General features: G+C 42.9%; 2 protein-coding genes across 2 annotated transcripts; both read left to right on the top strand.

Annotated features, from left to right (window-relative positions):
- The first annotated feature begins 673 nt into the window (after window positions 1-673).
- Window positions 674-7367, top strand: lgmn (legumain). The gene is made up of 14 exons (XM_067243636.1): window positions 674-753; window positions 1135-1283; window positions 1654-1751; window positions 2733-2814; window positions 3065-3147; window positions 3273-3348; window positions 3740-3802; window positions 3908-3974; window positions 4615-4733; window positions 5053-5142; window positions 5329-5538; window positions 6042-6212; window positions 6678-6745; window positions 6834-7367. The coding sequence occupies exons 2-14, from the start codon at window positions 1143-1145 to the stop codon at window positions 6874-6876; spliced, it is 1311 nt and encodes a 436-aa protein (XP_067099737.1). The 5' UTR covers window positions 674-753; window positions 1135-1142; the 3' UTR covers window positions 6877-7367.
- A 618-nt stretch (window positions 7368-7985) lies between these two features.
- chp1 (calcineurin-like EF-hand protein 1) lies at window positions 7986-13433 on the top strand. The gene is made up of 7 exons (XM_067243838.1): window positions 7986-8470; window positions 9020-9092; window positions 9867-9947; window positions 10621-10748; window positions 10975-11036; window positions 12331-12453; window positions 12625-13433. Exons 1-7 carry the CDS (start codon window positions 8404-8406, stop codon window positions 12676-12678), a joined length of 588 nt encoding a protein of 195 aa, XP_067099939.1. The 5' UTR covers window positions 7986-8403; the 3' UTR covers window positions 12679-13433.
- Window positions 13434-17766: the final 4333 nt, after the last annotated feature.

The raw sequence follows: 17766 nt of genomic DNA, 5'->3' as shown, positions 1-17766 counted from the left end.
TTTGTTCACTGTCATTTCCAAACTAACTGGAATTTGTATCTCTACATGATTCATTGTGTAAAGCTTGAGGGCTTTTCTTATAAATTACAGTTACTGTACAAACATGGTCATGAGAAAGTCCCTGTGCCACAGTCAGCCATTTATCTGCTGAGCAGGTGTATGTTTTGAACAATCATTAAGAAAGTCACATGATATACATCATGTATACCATGTGATATATTTTTTTTTATTTCTTTAATATATATTTATATATATATATATATGTCTGTCTGTATATAAAAAAACATTGTGCTGTACTTGGGCACCAGTTACGAGATGCAGCGCCTTTATGTCATGTGACTTTCTTAATGATTGTTCAAAACATACGCCTGCTCGCTGCTAAAAAGTTAATAACACAAAAGATTTAATTTGGAATAGGCCTACATGTACTGTTATTTGTTATTGTCGGTAGATACAAATATTCAAAAGGCCCTTTTTCAAGGACACGACACTGGCCTTATTAAAAGGCATGTTTGAAATGTTGAATTGAAGCTGTGTTACTGTCTACAAATGGTTGTATGGGCACCAGTAATCTATTCCAGAGAACAAAACATTTTGGTGGTAAAGCACATGACCAGGCATCATGTGTTTTGTCCAGTCATGTCCCGCCCTCCTGCCAATCTGATTGGCTGTCAAGCAAATCTCAATAAATGTTTACATAAAAGAGCTGGTGGCAAGTTTAGAGACTCATCCCGACAGCAACATAGGATTGAGGTAACTGGTGCTTGAAATTATTAAAACATAACGTATCACAAGTGCTGTTGTGGAGATTGTGTCAGATTTTTCGGCAGCGCTGTTTTGCAGCGAATGTTTTCCATGGGATTTCTAGGATTTGGGTAACTGGATAGATAGCTAGTCTAGCTATGCTAACTCTTGGTAGCAGTGGCTAGCTAACTGTCCCACAGACTGCCAGCGAAATCATGACACCGGAATGTTTACAGCCGTGTGTGCTATTTAACAAGGAGTGCTAATACAATTTAGCTGGTTATTATCAGGTCTGAATTGATAATGCTGTAGCTTATGCCAGCGACAAACACGGCTTTGCATGTATGAAGGAACAGTATGGTTTGATGTCCTGATTACATCACTTTTCAGGAGGAAGAATGTTCACGTCTACCGTAGCCTTGCTGGGCCTGAGCCTGGCACTGATGGCCAGTGCCTTTCCAACGCAGGAGCCGGAAAATGGTAAAAACTGGGTGGTGATTGTTGCTGGCTCCAATGGCTGGTACAACTACAGACATCAGGTAAGAATCGATATCTTAAAACGGCAATTTGGAGCGCAAGCAGTCTAAATTAATCTCACCCATTGTCACTATCATATGAGGAATTACAGTATGATAGATTGTTGTTGGTGTCCTGTGTGTTTCCTTCAGCTGCCTGTGCTTAAGAGAGAGACTTTCCATGTTATTGATCTCTTGATAGTAGGGACTATACCTATAAGACTATTATGAAGTGTGTATAAACCAATCTTTAGAGGATGAAAAGATTTACTGTCTGTAGGCCTTTATGAAAATACATGAAACAGTGGTCGATGAAACCACGCGTTCTTTGTATAACTCAGGGCTGACAGACGTGTGGACCGTGTTATAACACGCTCTGTGCTCTTCCCTTCAGGCAGATGCGTGCCATGCCTACCAGATAGTCCATAAGAATGGAATCCCCGACGAACAGATCGTGGTGATGATGTACGACGACCTGGCAGAGAATGACAAGTGAGTACGGTTTTGTGTCTTGTGTTTCGTTTTCCTGCTAACTGCTCATCCCCTGAGGGCGTACTCAAGGCGTAATCAAGTTTATGGAGTCTAAGTGTGTTTTTGTTGAATGTACTCTGGTGAAGAGTGTTCTATGTTCCTAGGAGTTATGAGACCAAGAGGGTGTGCTGTGGTTGTTGGCTCAGGTCCTGTGTGTGAGGATGGTTTGACAGCCAGGCTGTAAACAACCTGGGCTCAGAGAGAAGCCACAGGGACAGTTGGTGGAAGTCACAAGGAACTCATTTAAGCAACCCTGTACGGGTGGGAATTCAAATGAATTTCAGTCAAATCTAGACTTTGTAGCGGATTCGAAAGTTTGTCTGAGTTGTTCTATCTTTATAGTGGGCAATTAAGCACTTTAACACTGACTTGCTATGATACATTTTGATTGTATTGATTCTATGTAGGTCAGTAGTCTGTCTTTCCATATGTGATTTATGGTATGGTTTTATTGCTTTCCACCAAAAATCTGGGTTAATATTTACCTGTTAATAACATTTAAAAACGGGATAGCATGATGCACATGGCGTCTTGCATGTGGGGGGTCGTGAGATAAGGTAAATAAATATGATCTAAAATATTTTTGATGGAAGCTGCAATACTGTCAGTCTGCTGAGCTGAAAGTATTAGATGGTTGTGGTAGATTTGTCTTAGCGTGACGGTCCACCTAAAAATGAAAGGCATGGTCATAAGATGGTGGTCTGGTCGTTATGAAGGGGTGAGGAAGTGATACTGGTCCATATGCAAGGGAGTCATCATGATCGTGACCAGTCACCTGATCATTGATGCTGTAAAGTAGACTGTGTCTCTAAGGCATGAATGTGGTTATCTTGCTGGATCTATGGTGACGAGCAGAATGGAGAGATTTGTGTCAACATGACTTCTTTGTCAGCCTGTTCCCCTCCTCCAGCAGACGTGGTGATTTTCTTTGTTTGTTTCCAGTAATCCCACAAAGGGGGTGGTGATCAACAGGCCCAACGGGACTGATGTGTACAAGGGAGTCCCCAAGGACTACACAGTGGACGTGAGTTCACCTCAACACCTTTTGAAATCACAGTTATTCAGTTAACAGACAGTCCTAAGTAAGTAGGTACTTTATTGATCCAAAACGAGAAATGGTGGCATTACAGCAGACCAGATGGGAAAAACACGGGGAGAGAACATATACATACAAAACGCATCATAAAACGATAATGTTTCACGTTAATCAGGGCTTTCATGCTGACCTGTTTCTTATTTCTTTTTGTATCCTCATAACCCGTTTCCTCCTCCAGGCTGTGACACCAGAGAACTTCCTGGCCGTTCTGAAAGGAGACTCTGCTAGTGTCACGGGCGGTTCTGGCAAAGTGCTGAAAAGGCAAGTAACACGTACGGAATAGAAGGGAGATGTGAACAGTGTAACTGTGCAAAAACAATACAGGGCTACTTGGGGTTAAAAAAAAACCTGTACTGATTTAAGTGAATTCTATTTCCTTTTGGCAGCGGTCCCAATGATCATGTGTTTGTGTACTTCACTGATCACGGTGCACCTGGTATTCTGGCCTTCCCCGATGATGATGTAAGCACTTTCTTAACTTCCTGTCCAAGTCTGTGTTTGTCCTAGGCCAGGCCATGGCTGGATGACCCAGTTCTGTCATACGGTCCACATTACTGGCCAAGTCGTCTCTTTTCTCCCTCTTAAATCTTGAGTTTTGTCATAAAAAGTGAGATTTCAGCTGAGCTAAGGCGAATCTATGCTCTGCAACTTGTGACTAGTTTTGTGGGGGCGATGTGTCATGTGACAGGCGTCTCCCTGAGGTTGCTCAATACCTTGTCCGATCAGCTGACCTTGTTCACTTACCTTCACAGCATGCACATAAACATTGTTTGGAACAACAATCTAGATTTAGCCTAGTCATTGATCCTATTGGTAGGATTTTGGAAAGTTAGATGTGTTTTTCTCTCCACAGCTTCATGTTGATGACCTCATGAGTGCCATTACCTACATGCGGGAGAACAAAATGTACCAAAAGGTGCCAGTTCTCTCTTTTTAAAACACGTCTTAACTGATGTCAGGTGACACTGGTGAAAGTTGAGGGGATGAACAGGTCTGACTTGTTTCTGCTCGTCACGCTCAGATGGTGTTCTACATTGAGGCCTGCGAGTCTGGATCGATGATGGCCAGCCTGCCTGCTGACATAGATGGTGAGTGGCTCTTGAACTTCTGACCCCTGGGGCCTGTTCCATAAAGCCTACTCCAAAAAACTGGGATTAAAGTCCCAACCCTGACTTTTGTCTGGTTTAGCAACAACATGGGCAAAGCCTGACTGGCCCAGGTTAGTTTTGCAGCATAACTTGCCATAGTAACTGAGCTCAACTAAAAGTGGCTTTATGGAACCGAATTAACTGGAAATTAGTCAGACTAACTGACATAAGCCTGGTTTATTCGGTAAACTTGCTTCATGTAACAGGCCTTTAGAATCACTCTCCAGGAAAACAAGACATGCAAACAATTACAATCAATAACAGAGTCACCTCGATGTGAGTGTAGGGGAGGGAAAAGCAGGTGGCTAATCTCTGAGGAGCATACCCTCAATATGATCTAGCCTGCCTAGAACATGATGAGCAAATGATGTAATGAATAACCTCACTTCCCTGGTCTTGTAGATTCATAGAGCATATTTAACTAAGTATTTCGTTGTTGCCTTTGCGAATGTAACACTGCAATTTCCCACCAGCATCAATTAAAGTGCTGCACACGGTTCTGTTCTGCTGTACTCAGTTTGAATGGACTCTGTTCACGTCTCCTCTGTGCTCTGCTGTCGTCCTCGCTGCTGCTCTACAGTGTACGCGACCACTGCAGCCAACTCCCATGAGTCCTCCTACGCCTGCTACTACGATGAGAAGAGGGAGACCTACCTGGGAGACTGGTACAGCGTCAACTGGATGGAGGACTCCGACCTGGTGAGCTGTCTCACCCCCCCGCTGTCTCACCCCCCTGCTGTCATCCCGTTCACACAGCTGTCTCACCCCCCTGCTCAAACCGTTTCAGTCAGGACGCACGTTGAAAATAGCAGCCCCCCCCCCCTTTTGTATCCCATCATAACCAATCCTGTTGCTATAGCACTAGACTTTCTTTCTCTATGCTTCCTGCCGTGTGAGGTTCACATCGCACAGTTTGAGGACGCGTGTCTTCTTGAATGGCTTTAATCGGTAGTGTACAAGGATGAGAAGATTCTGCGTTCTGCCTGGATCATTCATCCGCTGTGTGTCTGTTTCGCAGGAGGACCTGACCAAGGAAACCCTCATGAAGCAGTTTAAGATTGTGAGGAGCCACACCAACACCAGTCACGTCATGCAGTTTGGCAACAAGGTAGGAACGACTGTTAATGAAAAAGAGAATGTATACAGTACTTATGCAGTACAGTATACAGTACGTATAAATACAATATTATTGTAGTATAATCTTAACCTAAACTTGAAATGTTTATTTGACCTGTATCTAATAATGGCCTAAATGTTTCCACTTTTTCTCCCAATCTGTTTGTTTCCTGTCCAGACCTTGGCCCACATGAAGGTGATGGCGTTCCAGGGGAACCCCAAGGCTGACTCCAGCCCCGCTCCCGCTATGACCCTGCAGCCTGTGGCTGACCCAGACCTGACCCCCAGCCCTGACGTCCCTCTCGCCATCCTCAAGAGGAAATTCATGTCCACCAATGACATTTATGCTGCCAAGGGATACGCCAAGCAGATTAGCCAACACATCAAGGTAAGATGAGAGATGAATTCACTCTCTTCTCTTCCTCCATCTTAATATTAAACATGGATGAGCAGAGCAGAGCTTTAGTGATGCTGGGGGAGTGGTCACAGCAGCAGAACTGTCCAGGAGGTCAGTAGAATTTACAGTATACTAAAAATCGAATGTCCATTAACCTTTTTAGCACGGTCACCCCAGTGTAAGGAGACAAAGAGCTGTTCCAGAATGTGGTTGTGTTTGGGCCGTTGAAGCAAGGTTACAAAATCTACTCAAACATTTGCCGATATCAAACTGATAACCTTTTTATTTACTTTCCAACGTGTGATCGTTGCGTCACCTTCAGGCTTTAGATTGGACAGGTTGTAATCACACGTGTGAGATCGTATTGCTGCTGCGGCCACTCGAGCATCGCACAGATGCGATCGTACATGTTAGCAGCTAGCAGTCCAAACCCGGTCCCGTCCTGTGAAACTGTCCGCACCGCCCTGTGAGCTGGATGTTGGGTTGTGTCCCAGGTGAGGGAGGTGCTGGCTGAGACCATGCGGAGGGTGGTGGAGATGGTGACAGGAGCGCAGGCTCAGGTCCAGAAGGTCCTGGGTGAGCAGATGGAGTTGACCCAGCACCAGTGCTACAAGGCTGCAGTGCACCACTACAAGACTCGCTGCTTCAACTGGCACGCCACGGAGGTACACGCCCAAGATTCTAGAAGTTTACTCAGATTCCACCCCCCCCCCCTCCTAGAGGGACATTCTAAAAGTCACGCTTGACCACACATGTTCTAGAATTATCAGCCTTACCTACTTCCTCAAAAATAGAACGGAGTCCCAGTGATTAAACATAAACCCAGCTAACAATACAGGTTTCACAGGGGAAACCACTGGCTTTTTGAATGGGTTTTGGTTCTTATTTACAGTCAATCAAATGCTTTCTTAAAGACAACCACCCACATACATTAGCATATTGTTGACAGCAGTCTGCTTAAAACAGTCATAAAAAGTCCCTGTTGGGAAGAGACATACATACTCCTATATAGAGTTCTGAAACCACTATCACCACTCTGACATGCATGTTTCCAGTGTCTGTTCCTGTTTACGTATATTCTGTCTGAGTTAGTATCTCGTAAACTCTCGTGGTGTTCTCCTGTGTTTCAGTATGAGTACGCCCTCAGACATCTGTTTGCCCTGGTGAACCTGTGTGAGGCGGGCTACCCAGCAGACAGGTAACGACCGGGGCGACCTGCCCACAGTCACTTCAGGAAGCCAGCAGCTGCTCGTGGCTTGACCCCTCTGTTTCCTCCCTACCCGCAGGATCCTGAAAGCCATGGACCATGTGTGTTACTTCAGGAAGTAGGCAGCGCGTCTGCAAGTGAACACACTGGAGGTTGTCGTCCGTTCGCTGTGTCTGGTCTATAAGGGGCTGAGATGAGCTTCCCTCTGCACTGATGAGGAATCAAGTTGATGATCACAAAGGGTCTTTTTTTTTTTATCACACTGCGAAACCACTTCCTTTTTTTCTTCAATGCTTTTTTTGATTTTATTGATCTTTTTAAAAGACTATTGATGATGATGATGATGATGCACTAAGTCGCTGTGAGAGTATCTGAGTTGAATGTTCTGTTCTTGATTTTAAGTCAAAACCTAAGAGAATAATGCTGACAGGCAGCTGTAGGGCTGTGTAGCCCATGGACCTGTCGTGTGATGTGGGGTGTACTCATGTGTAACTGGGATGAATGCTACTGACATGGAGACCCAACATGAAGGTCCATGGTGCAATGATGATGTCATCGAGATCTTGAAATTAAATCTGCACTCCAAAACGGCTGATAAAAGATATTTTCTTCATGTGTGATCTTGTCCTCCTAATATGTTATTCTTGTGGACACAATATGCTCTTGTGTGTGCAACAAAATTAATTGCGTAACTGCAATAATACTGTTAGGTTAAAGACTCGTTCAAATGGATGCATACTAACCTACTATGATATTTGTGATACCGTGATAGCTATAGATCATGAAGGCTCTATACCAGCATTGACTGGAATGTACCTGCGGTTCCTAGATAAAAGTACATTGCTTTGGATAAAATAATCTGCTAAAGGACTCAAATGAAATGTAAATCAAGTTTATAGTGATGGGTGAAGATTGGAAAAGTCCACTTTTGGGTGGCAGACATAACACGTTACAAAACTGTCCAACACTTCCATCTAGTGGAAATAAAAAGGTAGTCTCACTAATGTTCTGATGTCGACGAATATTTGAAACCCTCAACCTATTTGTGTCTACATGATGTTATAAACTGGGTTGTGGTGAAACAGCTCTCATAGCGTAACGCCTTCCATCCATGAGGCCTATCCCGGCCCTGATCATAAAACTGGGATTTCTATCACATCGATGTATTTCTATGGCTAGCACCGCCCTTTACGAGGTCTGTCCAATATGATACGTACCCCCCTCTCACAGCATGCGTCATCATATTTCACCTGCCTATCTCGCAAAGCAGGAAGACTACTGTGTGCTATTGACAAACTCTTCAAAATAGATAGAAACGTTCACAGACTATTCTGAAATCGGAAGGAGACATACGGGCCCACAAGCTATCTGGAAGAGCTAGCGCGAGCTAGTTCTATTCCACCCTTAGCCGCGACTAGCTACGCTACATTACAGCAGCCAGAACAGCTTATCAGTACGGTGGTGTTGGTGGTACTGTAACGTTGTCAGTCGCAGGCGGCTAACCTGCTGGAAATAGATAGGCTAGCTAACGTTAGCCAAGTTAGCTAACTAAGTACTCATAGTACGAATTAGGCAACCCTGTCGAACAATCCGACAGACAACTGTAACAGTTGCTAGACTGGTTAGGGCTTTTTTCGTAGCCGTTCACCATGGGTTCCCGAGCCTCAACGTTACTCAGAGAAGAGGAGATCGAGGAAATCAAGAAAGAAACCGGTTGTAAGTTGTTTAATTACTTAACAAGTAGTTGTGTTGCTATTCACTGTAGAAAGCTAACTAGTTTCATTCTGCTTGTTAGCTCTACTGTTGGGAATGAAGTGCTACAGTAGTGGTGGCTAACTAGTTTCATTCTGCTTGTTAGCTCTACTGTTGGGTATGAAGTGCTACAGTAGTGGTGGCTAACTAGTTTCATTCTGCTTGTTAGCTCTACTGTTGGGTATGAAGTGCTAGTGGTGGCTAGCGTGTGAAGAGAGACACATTTAACCATGTGGACTTATCGCTACTGTCTGTGTAGCTATAGATAACTTGTTTATAGCTGAATGATGGCCTTTCTTCAATCACCAGATAATCCTGAAAAATTATGAACTTAACCCGTACTGCCGTAGTCCATGTCTATGATAATAAAGGGCATCATTGGCCAGTAAATAGGGAGATTTAATAGCTTAAATGTCAATGAAAAAGGTTAGATGATGATTATTTCTTGTTTAGTAAGCTTTGGTTACTGATCTTTTGTCTGTATATGTGCACCCCCCACTTCACTTCTCGCAGTTTCTCACAGTCAGATCACCCGACTGTATAGTCGCTTCACCAGCTTGGATAAAGGTGAAAATGGAACGCTCAGGTACGGACCTTGACACCTTTCAGACATCATTAATATATTCCCAACATTAAATCTCGGCTAAACCCTTGCGTTCCACATTTAAAACAGACATACAACACCTTCAGAATAAATGGCGTGTTAAATCCGGAGAAAGTAAATGCTTAACGTTATTGTAATTGTCTAAGGTGGTGAGACATTTACTTCAGCTTTGATTAAGATCTTTATCACGTTTGTTCTTTGTGACCAGTTAGCCTACATGACTAATGTGCTCAAAGGAAATGGTCCTTGTTGAACTGTCTTTTTAAATAATAAAGGATTTACACATAGCAAGTGCTGTATGTACTTTGTCCTTGCACAAGGCATTATGTTTTGGGATATACAGAAGGAAGCTGTCCCTTATACTCAAGGTGACATTTCTTAATCATTCATCAGTTGACACAACACTGTACCCATGTCTCTAGGGCTTAATGTCTCACCCACTGTTCTCGCATCTCTATCACAACTCTAAACACATAAATAACACCCTCACACAAGCACACTCTGTTGTTCTTGGTCTGAGAATGTTTCACACAGGTCATGAATCTGTTTTCACAAAGGTCATGAATCTGTTTTGACAATGGTCAATATAAAGAAAATAAAGACATCATGTAAACATCTGGTGTCTGACAAGTTATCAGAGAAGTTATCTAGTCTAGGATCTGTAGAGAGTCATTCACAATGGGGACTGGGTAGCTTGTAGACATAGTTCAAAGTTCTGATCTCCAGCATTCACTCTCCCCAACTCTTTATCTACAGCCGGGAAGATTTCCAAAGAATCCCTGAACTGGCGATAAACCCTCTTGGAGACAGAATCATCAATGCCTTCTTCCCAGAAGGGTAAGTTCTGTCCTTAACAATTCCTTTTGGTGAACTCTGGGCTGGTACCTATGAATGGCACTTTTTGACAACAACCAAATAGTGTAACGGTGATATGTTACGAGAAGTATTTTTGCATGTATTTGTCTGTAGGCTGTGTTCTATACGCAGAACACAGTTCTAAACTTGTTTTCTTTGAAAGAAAGCTTTAGATATATCATTACCTCCCCAAAAAACTCTGTGTGTAGGCGTCTTAAATTTAGCTGTGGCTTTTAATGGCTTCTGGTTTGTCCGTGCCTCTATGGTTTGGTTTGGAACAGCTTGTGGGGGGATTTCCACCCCAGGAATGAGGGATGTGGTTAACCTTTCTATGGGCAGCAGAAGTAGTCAGAGTTCAGAGGTATATCATTAAGCTACACCTGTACTGTTTGTTTTTCATTGTGTCATCAGCCATTGTGGAGTGAAACCAGTTACTTAGTTCTAGCTTCCACACTCCCACTGAGTGCTATCCAAGTTGAACAATTGTAAATAATCCACACAAAAATGATAGATGAAGATGGAGATGGCTTACTCTTAGTAAAGCCATAGTAAATGAAAAAGACCTTCTTCCTGCCAAATGTTGTCCTTCAGTCTTGTGTGCTCTGAAAGGGTTAGTTAATTATTTGTTGTTAGTTATTTGTTTTTCTGCTTGCAGGGAGGATCAGGTGAACTTCCGTGGATTCATGCGAACACTGGCCCACTTCCGTCCGATCGAGGACAACGAAAAGAACAAGGACCCCACGGCCAGCGAGCCCCTGAACAGCAGGACCAACAAGCTCCTGTGTGAGTCTGGAGGCTGCGACCACAGGGTGTGCCCAGCCCAATCACCAGCTGCTCTCAGACACGGCCTGGGATTCCCTCGGCTGGGTTACAGGAGAGCTTGTATCATACAGAGATCGAAAGATATGGAATGATTATGTCATACAGACATATAATGATAGAGAGGTAGAATGCCTACATCATGAATGTATGATAGAATCGTAATGAAATGTTTTTCTGCCCCCTTCAGTTGCATTCCGGTTGTACGACCTGGACAGGGATGATAAGATCTCCCGTGATGAGCTTCTGCAGGTGAGGCTTGGGGCAAGTCCGGGTGGGACAGGGTACCTCTAAAATACTGGGTGCAGATCTACCCCTCTGTAGGTTTACACTCCAACCCTGCTCCTGGAGAGATACCCTCCTATTCGTTTACACTCCGACCCTGCCCCTGGAGAGATACCCTCCTGTCGGTTTACACTCTGACCCTGCTGCTGGAGAGATACCCTCCTGTAGATTTACACTCTGACCCTGCTGCTGGAGAGATACCCTCCTGTAGATTTACACTCTGACCCTGCTGCTGGAGAGATACCCTCCTGTAGATTTACACTTTGACCCTGTTCCTGGAGAGATGCCCTCCTGTAGATTTACACTCTGACCCTGCTGCTGGAGAGATACCCTCCTGTAGATTTACACTCTGACCCTGCTGCTGGAGAGATACCCTCCTGTAGATTTACACTCTGACCCTGCTGCTGGAGAGATACCCTCCTGTAGATTTACACTCTGACCCTGCTGCTGGAGAGATACCCTCCTGTAGATTTACACTCTGACCCTGCTCCTGGAGAGATGCCCTCCTTGACACGGTTGGACGCCTCTGTGTTACAGCCACATGGATTGTGAAAACCTATTTCACACAGAAACTCAAAATCAGGAACCAAGACACACCCTTATCCTGCCTCTCAGTGGAAAACAGAGCGGGCATTGTGTGTTTCAAGTGCTCATTCATGTGCCGTAATCCGAGTCAGGGATTTGTTGAGACTGAGTTAGACTGACATCTGCAGACTAGACTGGGGGGGGGACAGTGAACTCTTCCGTGATTCCGTATATGTCACGGAAGGCTTCTTTCTGGCTTCCTTCCTCTCTTATGCACACTGTGTTCTCCATGTTCTGCCCTGGCCCTCCTCCCATGAAACACATTCAGTGTCTGTGTCCTGTACTTGCCAGAAGCTGAGGGTTGAATGATTAAGGAGAGCCTGATCTCCTGTTGTGCTCAACACACAGGCAACACAACATTACTGCAGCCCAGCACACAGGCAACACAACATTACTGCAGCCCAGCACACAGGCAACACAACATTACTGCAGCCCAGCACACAGGCAACACAACATTACTGCAGCCCAACATTTCCCATGCCAGGAGCCTCTGGTTTTGATTCTCTCTAATCCTACATAGTCGTGCTTATCATCTGAAAGGAAAATTCCCAAAATGATTTCCGGATTGTTTTCCATAAATCATGACTTCTGTAATACTTGCATTTGTAGGATCTTGTGGATTGTCAGTGTTTCTGGAATGGTCTGAGCCTGTGACAGCAAACGTTGGTTTCCACAGGTCCTCAGGATGATGGTCGGGGTGAACATCTCAGACGAGCAGCTCGGCAGCATCGCTGACAGGACCATCCAGGAGGCGGACCAGAACGGAGACAACTCCATCTCCTTCAACGAGTTCATCAAGGTTCGACTGTTGACCTCCTGCTCAGAACGAGGACGCTAGCTCAACCAGATTTCTAGCCGTCTCGCTCGTTGTCTGCCACGTCATACGAAGCCAGGCCTTTCAGCTGCCTGTGTTTACATTTGTGTCCGTGCTTGTACTGAGGTTAAAACTTTATCTTCTTGGCCTCCTCAGGTGTTGGAGAAGGTGGACGTTGAACAGAAGATGAGCATCAGGTTCCTGCACTAACCTGGAGAGCCTCGCGGAAGGACTCTGGGTGCAGAAACATCATGCCAGCTGGTACAAGACCCATCTCCATTTAAACACTCTCTTACAGGCTGCTGTGGCCCTCCAGACAGCCTCCGCTCTCTGACCAAGCAATAGGTAGATAGCCCTGTCGAGTGTCTCCTTCTGTCTGTCTGCCTTGCACTGCTCTGTCATCAAAGGGAATACTTGCGTGCCTTGTTTTGTCTTGGGTTTTTATCTGCTGTCTTGATGAATATTCCCCAGAAAAGAAATCTTATTTATTTAAGACCATTCAAGGTCAAATCAGAACTCACACTGTTTAGTACCAAGGCTTTGTGTTAAACGCTAACTCTTTACACTAAATTGCTATTTGTTGAGTGTGGTACCATTGTTAAGTTATGGCTTTGCTGTTGTAATGTATAGGTAGGTAAGGCCAAAAGCTCTCAATTGTTGCGCTATATCAACACTATTCACAATTGTTGAGAATATCCTCCCTTTTTGCATATTTATCTGTGTGAATATGCAGTTATTAAAGGTAAAAGTCAGAAATGTAAATTCCAACTCAACAAAAAGAAGCATTGTCTTTTATGCCAACAAACATGTCCTCCCCTCACTCGACTCCCTAGGCCTGTTCACACCACCTCTGTCCGCCTTCCTCTCCAACACCATTCTAACGCTGAACTCTGTTTGGTGCCCCCTTCTTGTTTTTCACCCCAAACTGAAGTGCCATGTCCATGACATGTCCATGTCATGTCCATCCTTCAACCTATATGCAGAAGGGGAACCAAAGTTTTGTTTGTTTCTTGTGTGTTAACCTAGCTACTGCCAATAGACTGTAATCGCCCATCTCTTGTGCTCTTCTGTTGGACTGCAACTCGATAGCTTTGTCCCTCAGTCATATGACTGCATGGCACAGAGAGGTGCACAGAACAATTAAACCACGATCAGTCTCTTTCCAGGATCAATTTAAAACATTTCATTGTGAATAATAAAGATGCATTATATGTGTTTTTGATTTTCTTTGTTAAATGTTTTTTATTCATTTACTTATCAGGTTAGTTCCAGGTACTGCTACAACAGGCTGTATTGCATTGGAATATATATTTCTGTGTAGGCCTCTATGTATTCAAAAAAGAATTCCACTGAATGACCAGTGGGGTTTTTTGGCTAAGTGATGTGATTGTGAGTTTGTCTTTAAGATGACAGGAGATATAAGATGAGCTTGCATCTTGATTCTGGATATACAACTGTCTTCTCATCAGTTTTAGTAATCGAAAATGTGATTATCAATCCGACATTCAACTGTATAATCATGTGAATTGTCATATGTTATCAAATTAATTGTTGATTTGAATTTAATAAAACTTAAAGTGCCATGCATAAATAACTGTTAATTTAGGTATTTTGAGTCATCAGGACAACCGGTCTGGTTTGAGCCAATTCTATTTCTATCTGCGTCGTCAATTCTGGGCGGGCATTGAGTGTTGAGTGACAAGGCTGTTCAGGGTTGCCAGGTTTAAAACATGTCAAACGAAGTTGTTTCAAATAGTTTGTCTGGACGAGTTTACGCGTATCATCGATTTCTTGTGCACCCTACAGCAAAAATGTGAAGGGGGGATCATGGTGGGGAGTCAATATTTTACCGATGAGTCGTGAAAATTGTGGATCTTTAGTAAGGGGTTCCCGCACAACCTGGCATAGGCTACACATGGGTCCTTATAATTATGGCGTGAAAATGGCGTAAACATATTTTCGCTTGGGTTGGGGGGACCAGTAGTTGGAACATACATTATACGTCCCCCCCTGCCCCTTCGGATCTTGGAGATATTAATTGTAGGTTGTAACTGAAATGCTGAATTATATTTTGAAGGATCATTACTATTTCATTTGTGTATCAGGCGACAAGTCTCTTTGAGGTGGTCTCGGTAGGAACTCTCTTTGTTTACGACTATGACTGTGAGAACGTTCCCAGGCCTCTTGACTGTCCGACTTGAACAAAGATATGTAAATTAAAAGGATAACAACGGTACATTGCAACTATTTCGCCGTTTCCAGCTGATCAAAGCATCATTATGTTCATCGACCCATACCAAGGTCAGTGTCTCCAAGCCATTATGTATATCTGTCATAAATATTTTCCGCATGGTCTTGAATTTTAAATGAGTCGTATTGCTTTGTTGTGCAGGTATGTTATGGGCTGGTTCCAGAAAACGGACAATCCCGACTCCTCGTGGGTCAGGTTCTGGTCTGTAACACTTGATATTAAAGCGATATTGAAGCTTGTGGCCCTCTAGCATGGATATCATCACCGAAGCGTCAGCCTGTCAGTCAGAGTGGGCTGTCCTTATCAACTGCTCTAGAGATCCGCAAAAGACGCAGCCGAGAATGGATCATCTGCTTTGTCTGAGGCTGGTGTTAATGACACTTGTCCAGTTTGGTTCTAGCTCCAAAATAGTGGGAAAAAAAGTTTTCTCCAGTATGAAACAGTAAAACGGATGTCCCCAGCATTAGAAGTCTTAACTTGCCATACTATTATAGTTCACCTGTATGTTTTCTCCAAAGACATACCCCCTTAAAATTATGAATATAGAGTGAGATATGGGTTTCTGGAATTAAGTAGATTTTGTAATGACCCATTTGCTGGTTGCCAAGGTGAGCTTAGTTGCATTCTGTAGCAAACATTGTATGTAGCCCCTCAAGATTGTTAATGGTTGTTGGACGTCTTCAATCAAGGGGGAATTATTGCACTACCTCATTATCATGCAATGTGTGGTTATTTTATCTTCTAAGTAATAAATGTAGCATATCATACAAATTGTAGGCCTGGACCATTTAAAAACAGTACTGTACCGAAAGTCCCCCATTTAAAAAGGACCCTTTTCATGGGGGTTTAGAGAGGTGTCCGTACTCCGTACCTTCAAGATGATATCTAACATGGTAGGCTAGTGAAGAAACTGGTGTCAAGAAAAAATGTTTGAAAGTAGTGTACTTGATGCCGTTTGATGGATCTAACCAATAATCTGATGAATCAGCATCAAGTTAAGTTGTGCCCTATACCTACATTCTGAATGACAGTGTGGCCTGTATAGGTTGCAGCCTTTTAGCTCCTCTCATAAAAAACGGGATTTGTGCAATACTTGATCTTATTACATGTCATGTTGTTGACCAGAATATGTATATTATAAACAAGTGACAAGTTGTTTGAAAGCAACAAAATCACCAATGTCTTCCATTGAAAACTGTATAGTCTCATATGCATTAGCTTATTTAGCAGGACTGTGGTGCCACCTACTTACCATGCATGCAACAGGTAGTGATGCTTGCTTAATAAAGTAAAAGTGGAATAGATTTTTTTAATCTTGGGGGGGGGGAAAATAGAAAGGCCTCCTTTTTACCAGGATGAACCACCATTTCTCTGAGGCAGAGGTGTTTTGTTGACCTTGGAAACCATTTTAGCCTATATTATATTAAGAGACTAAAATGGCCCATGGGAATTCGACATGTAAAAGAGGTAGGCCTATTTTATGTGAGTTGTGATGAACTGATAATTCAACACTTTCAAATTGATAAAAAATAATGTAAAAGTCTCAGTCCTGATAATAGTCCTTGATGTAGTCGGAATAGTTCTTGTACTTGCGTCACATGGTACCGACTCGACTTGCTTTAGTAGGCTACCTTTTCTTTTCCCACTGCTGATAGAACCCCGTCAGAGTAGTCAAGGCTAGTCATCAGAGATGCTGCATGAAACTTGACATTCAACTTGACACTTTCGCTGGATCTGTTCACTGATCTTTTTTTTGCTGCCGCTATTATACACAGCCCAGTGTCATAGTCGCTATAGCCTAGTAACTTGGCTATTTAAAAATGTGAGCTGGATGTCCCGTGTAACTATTCACTCTGACAAACCAGTAGTCTGCAGTGTTTCATGTCACCTTTGGGATAGCCTCAGTACAAAGTAGGCTACAGTACAAAGTAGCCTACCAGCCACCCGATGGAAAATCCAAAAAAGCTAGTTGAGCTGGTACCATGCTGTGGAAAAGTGCCGTAGACATTGTAGAAATATATATAGACCTCTTAAATTACTAACCCATAGTTTGGAATGCAGTTTATTATTTTCGAGAGTATTAAAAAAATCAACCATAACATTGTAACTTATTGGTTTAGGGTTAGTAGCAATAACGTAAAGCATGATTTTAGCACCAGGGTATTTAAAGTATTGTGTGTGAGAAGGAGTTTTTGTATAGGGTACTTGCTGCTCCCATCATTATTTTTGTTAACAAGGAAGTGTATTGTGCACTTGGTTCTAGGATGCATTACCAGTAACCCCAGGTAGGATTACAGCAGGACCACAGTATGTTGTTTTGAGTAAAGACAGAGTAACACTGTACTGGCAAATGAAGACAAGTGAATTCACAATATGAATTTGTATTGTTCTGAATCATTGCTGAGATGTGTGTGTGTAGTAAACACGAATTGTTTCATGTCATAATATTTGAAAGCAATACAGATGGGCAATAGGTTTATCAATCTCACCGTATCATTTGATAGCCCGTCCAGGAAATTGTGTTGCCTAATGAACAAATACCGCAACAAATATTTCATTTATCACTTTTCGTCAAGGTTTAACACCATTATTACCATCCTGTTATACATACTATGTTTAACCTTTAGGTTTGTGGGAACCTATATATTTGTGGGTTTATAGGATACAAGAGAGATGCTATAAATGATTGTGGGTTAACCAATTATGCATGACAAAGCTGAATAATTAATTATTTGTATTGCATGCAATAATCCAGTTTTGTAACAATGTGAAAAGTATTAGAATTATGATACTAAAATGTTTTTGTTTTGGGGGAGGGAATTGTATCATGATCACATAACAAAAAAATAATGTTTTTGGGCCGCAAACACGTTTGAACAGCTCAGTCTCAAGGTTTTTTATGGTGTAAAAATCAAAACACCCCAAACAGGTCTATTTCTAAACATTGAAATTGACATTACCAGGCCACAACAGGGAAGTGTACTCCAGAAACACTTAAACTGAACCTACATTTACAATTAGCTATGTAAAAACTTAAGACATTGTTA

The sequence above is a fragment of the Osmerus mordax genome, chromosome 9, assembly GCF_038355195.1.
Source record: "Osmerus mordax isolate fOsmMor3 chromosome 9, fOsmMor3.pri, whole genome shotgun sequence".
Lineage (NCBI taxonomy): Eukaryota > Metazoa > Chordata > Actinopteri > Osmeriformes > Osmeridae > Osmerus > Osmerus mordax.
Note: the sequence above shows the minus strand (reverse complement) of the source record. Positions and strands in the feature narration are given on the sequence as shown.

Excerpts from the sequence above, each read along its gene's own strand:
- lgmn (XM_067243636.1), top strand. The coding sequence starts at position 1,143 with ATGTTCACGTCTACCGTAGCCTTGCTGGGCCTGAGCCTGGCACTGATG. Across the intron at positions 1,752-2,732 it reads GACCTGGCAGAGAATGACAA|TAATCCCACAAAGGGGGTGG; the intron begins GTGAGTACGGTT and ends GTTTGTTTCCAG. Across the intron at positions 4,734-5,052 it reads GGATGGAGGACTCCGACCTG|GAGGACCTGACCAAGGAAAC; the intron begins GTGAGCTGTCTC and ends TCTGTTTCGCAG.
- chp1 (XM_067243838.1), top strand. The coding sequence starts at position 8,404 with ATGGGTTCCCGAGCCTCAACGTTACTCAGAGAAGAGGAGATCGAGGAA. Across the intron at positions 10,749-10,974 it reads CAGGACCAACAAGCTCCTGT|TTGCATTCCGGTTGTACGAC; the intron begins GTGAGTCTGGAG and ends TGCCCCCTTCAG. Across the intron at positions 11,037-12,330 it reads CCCGTGATGAGCTTCTGCAG|GTCCTCAGGATGATGGTCGG; the intron begins GTGAGGCTTGGG and ends TGGTTTCCACAG.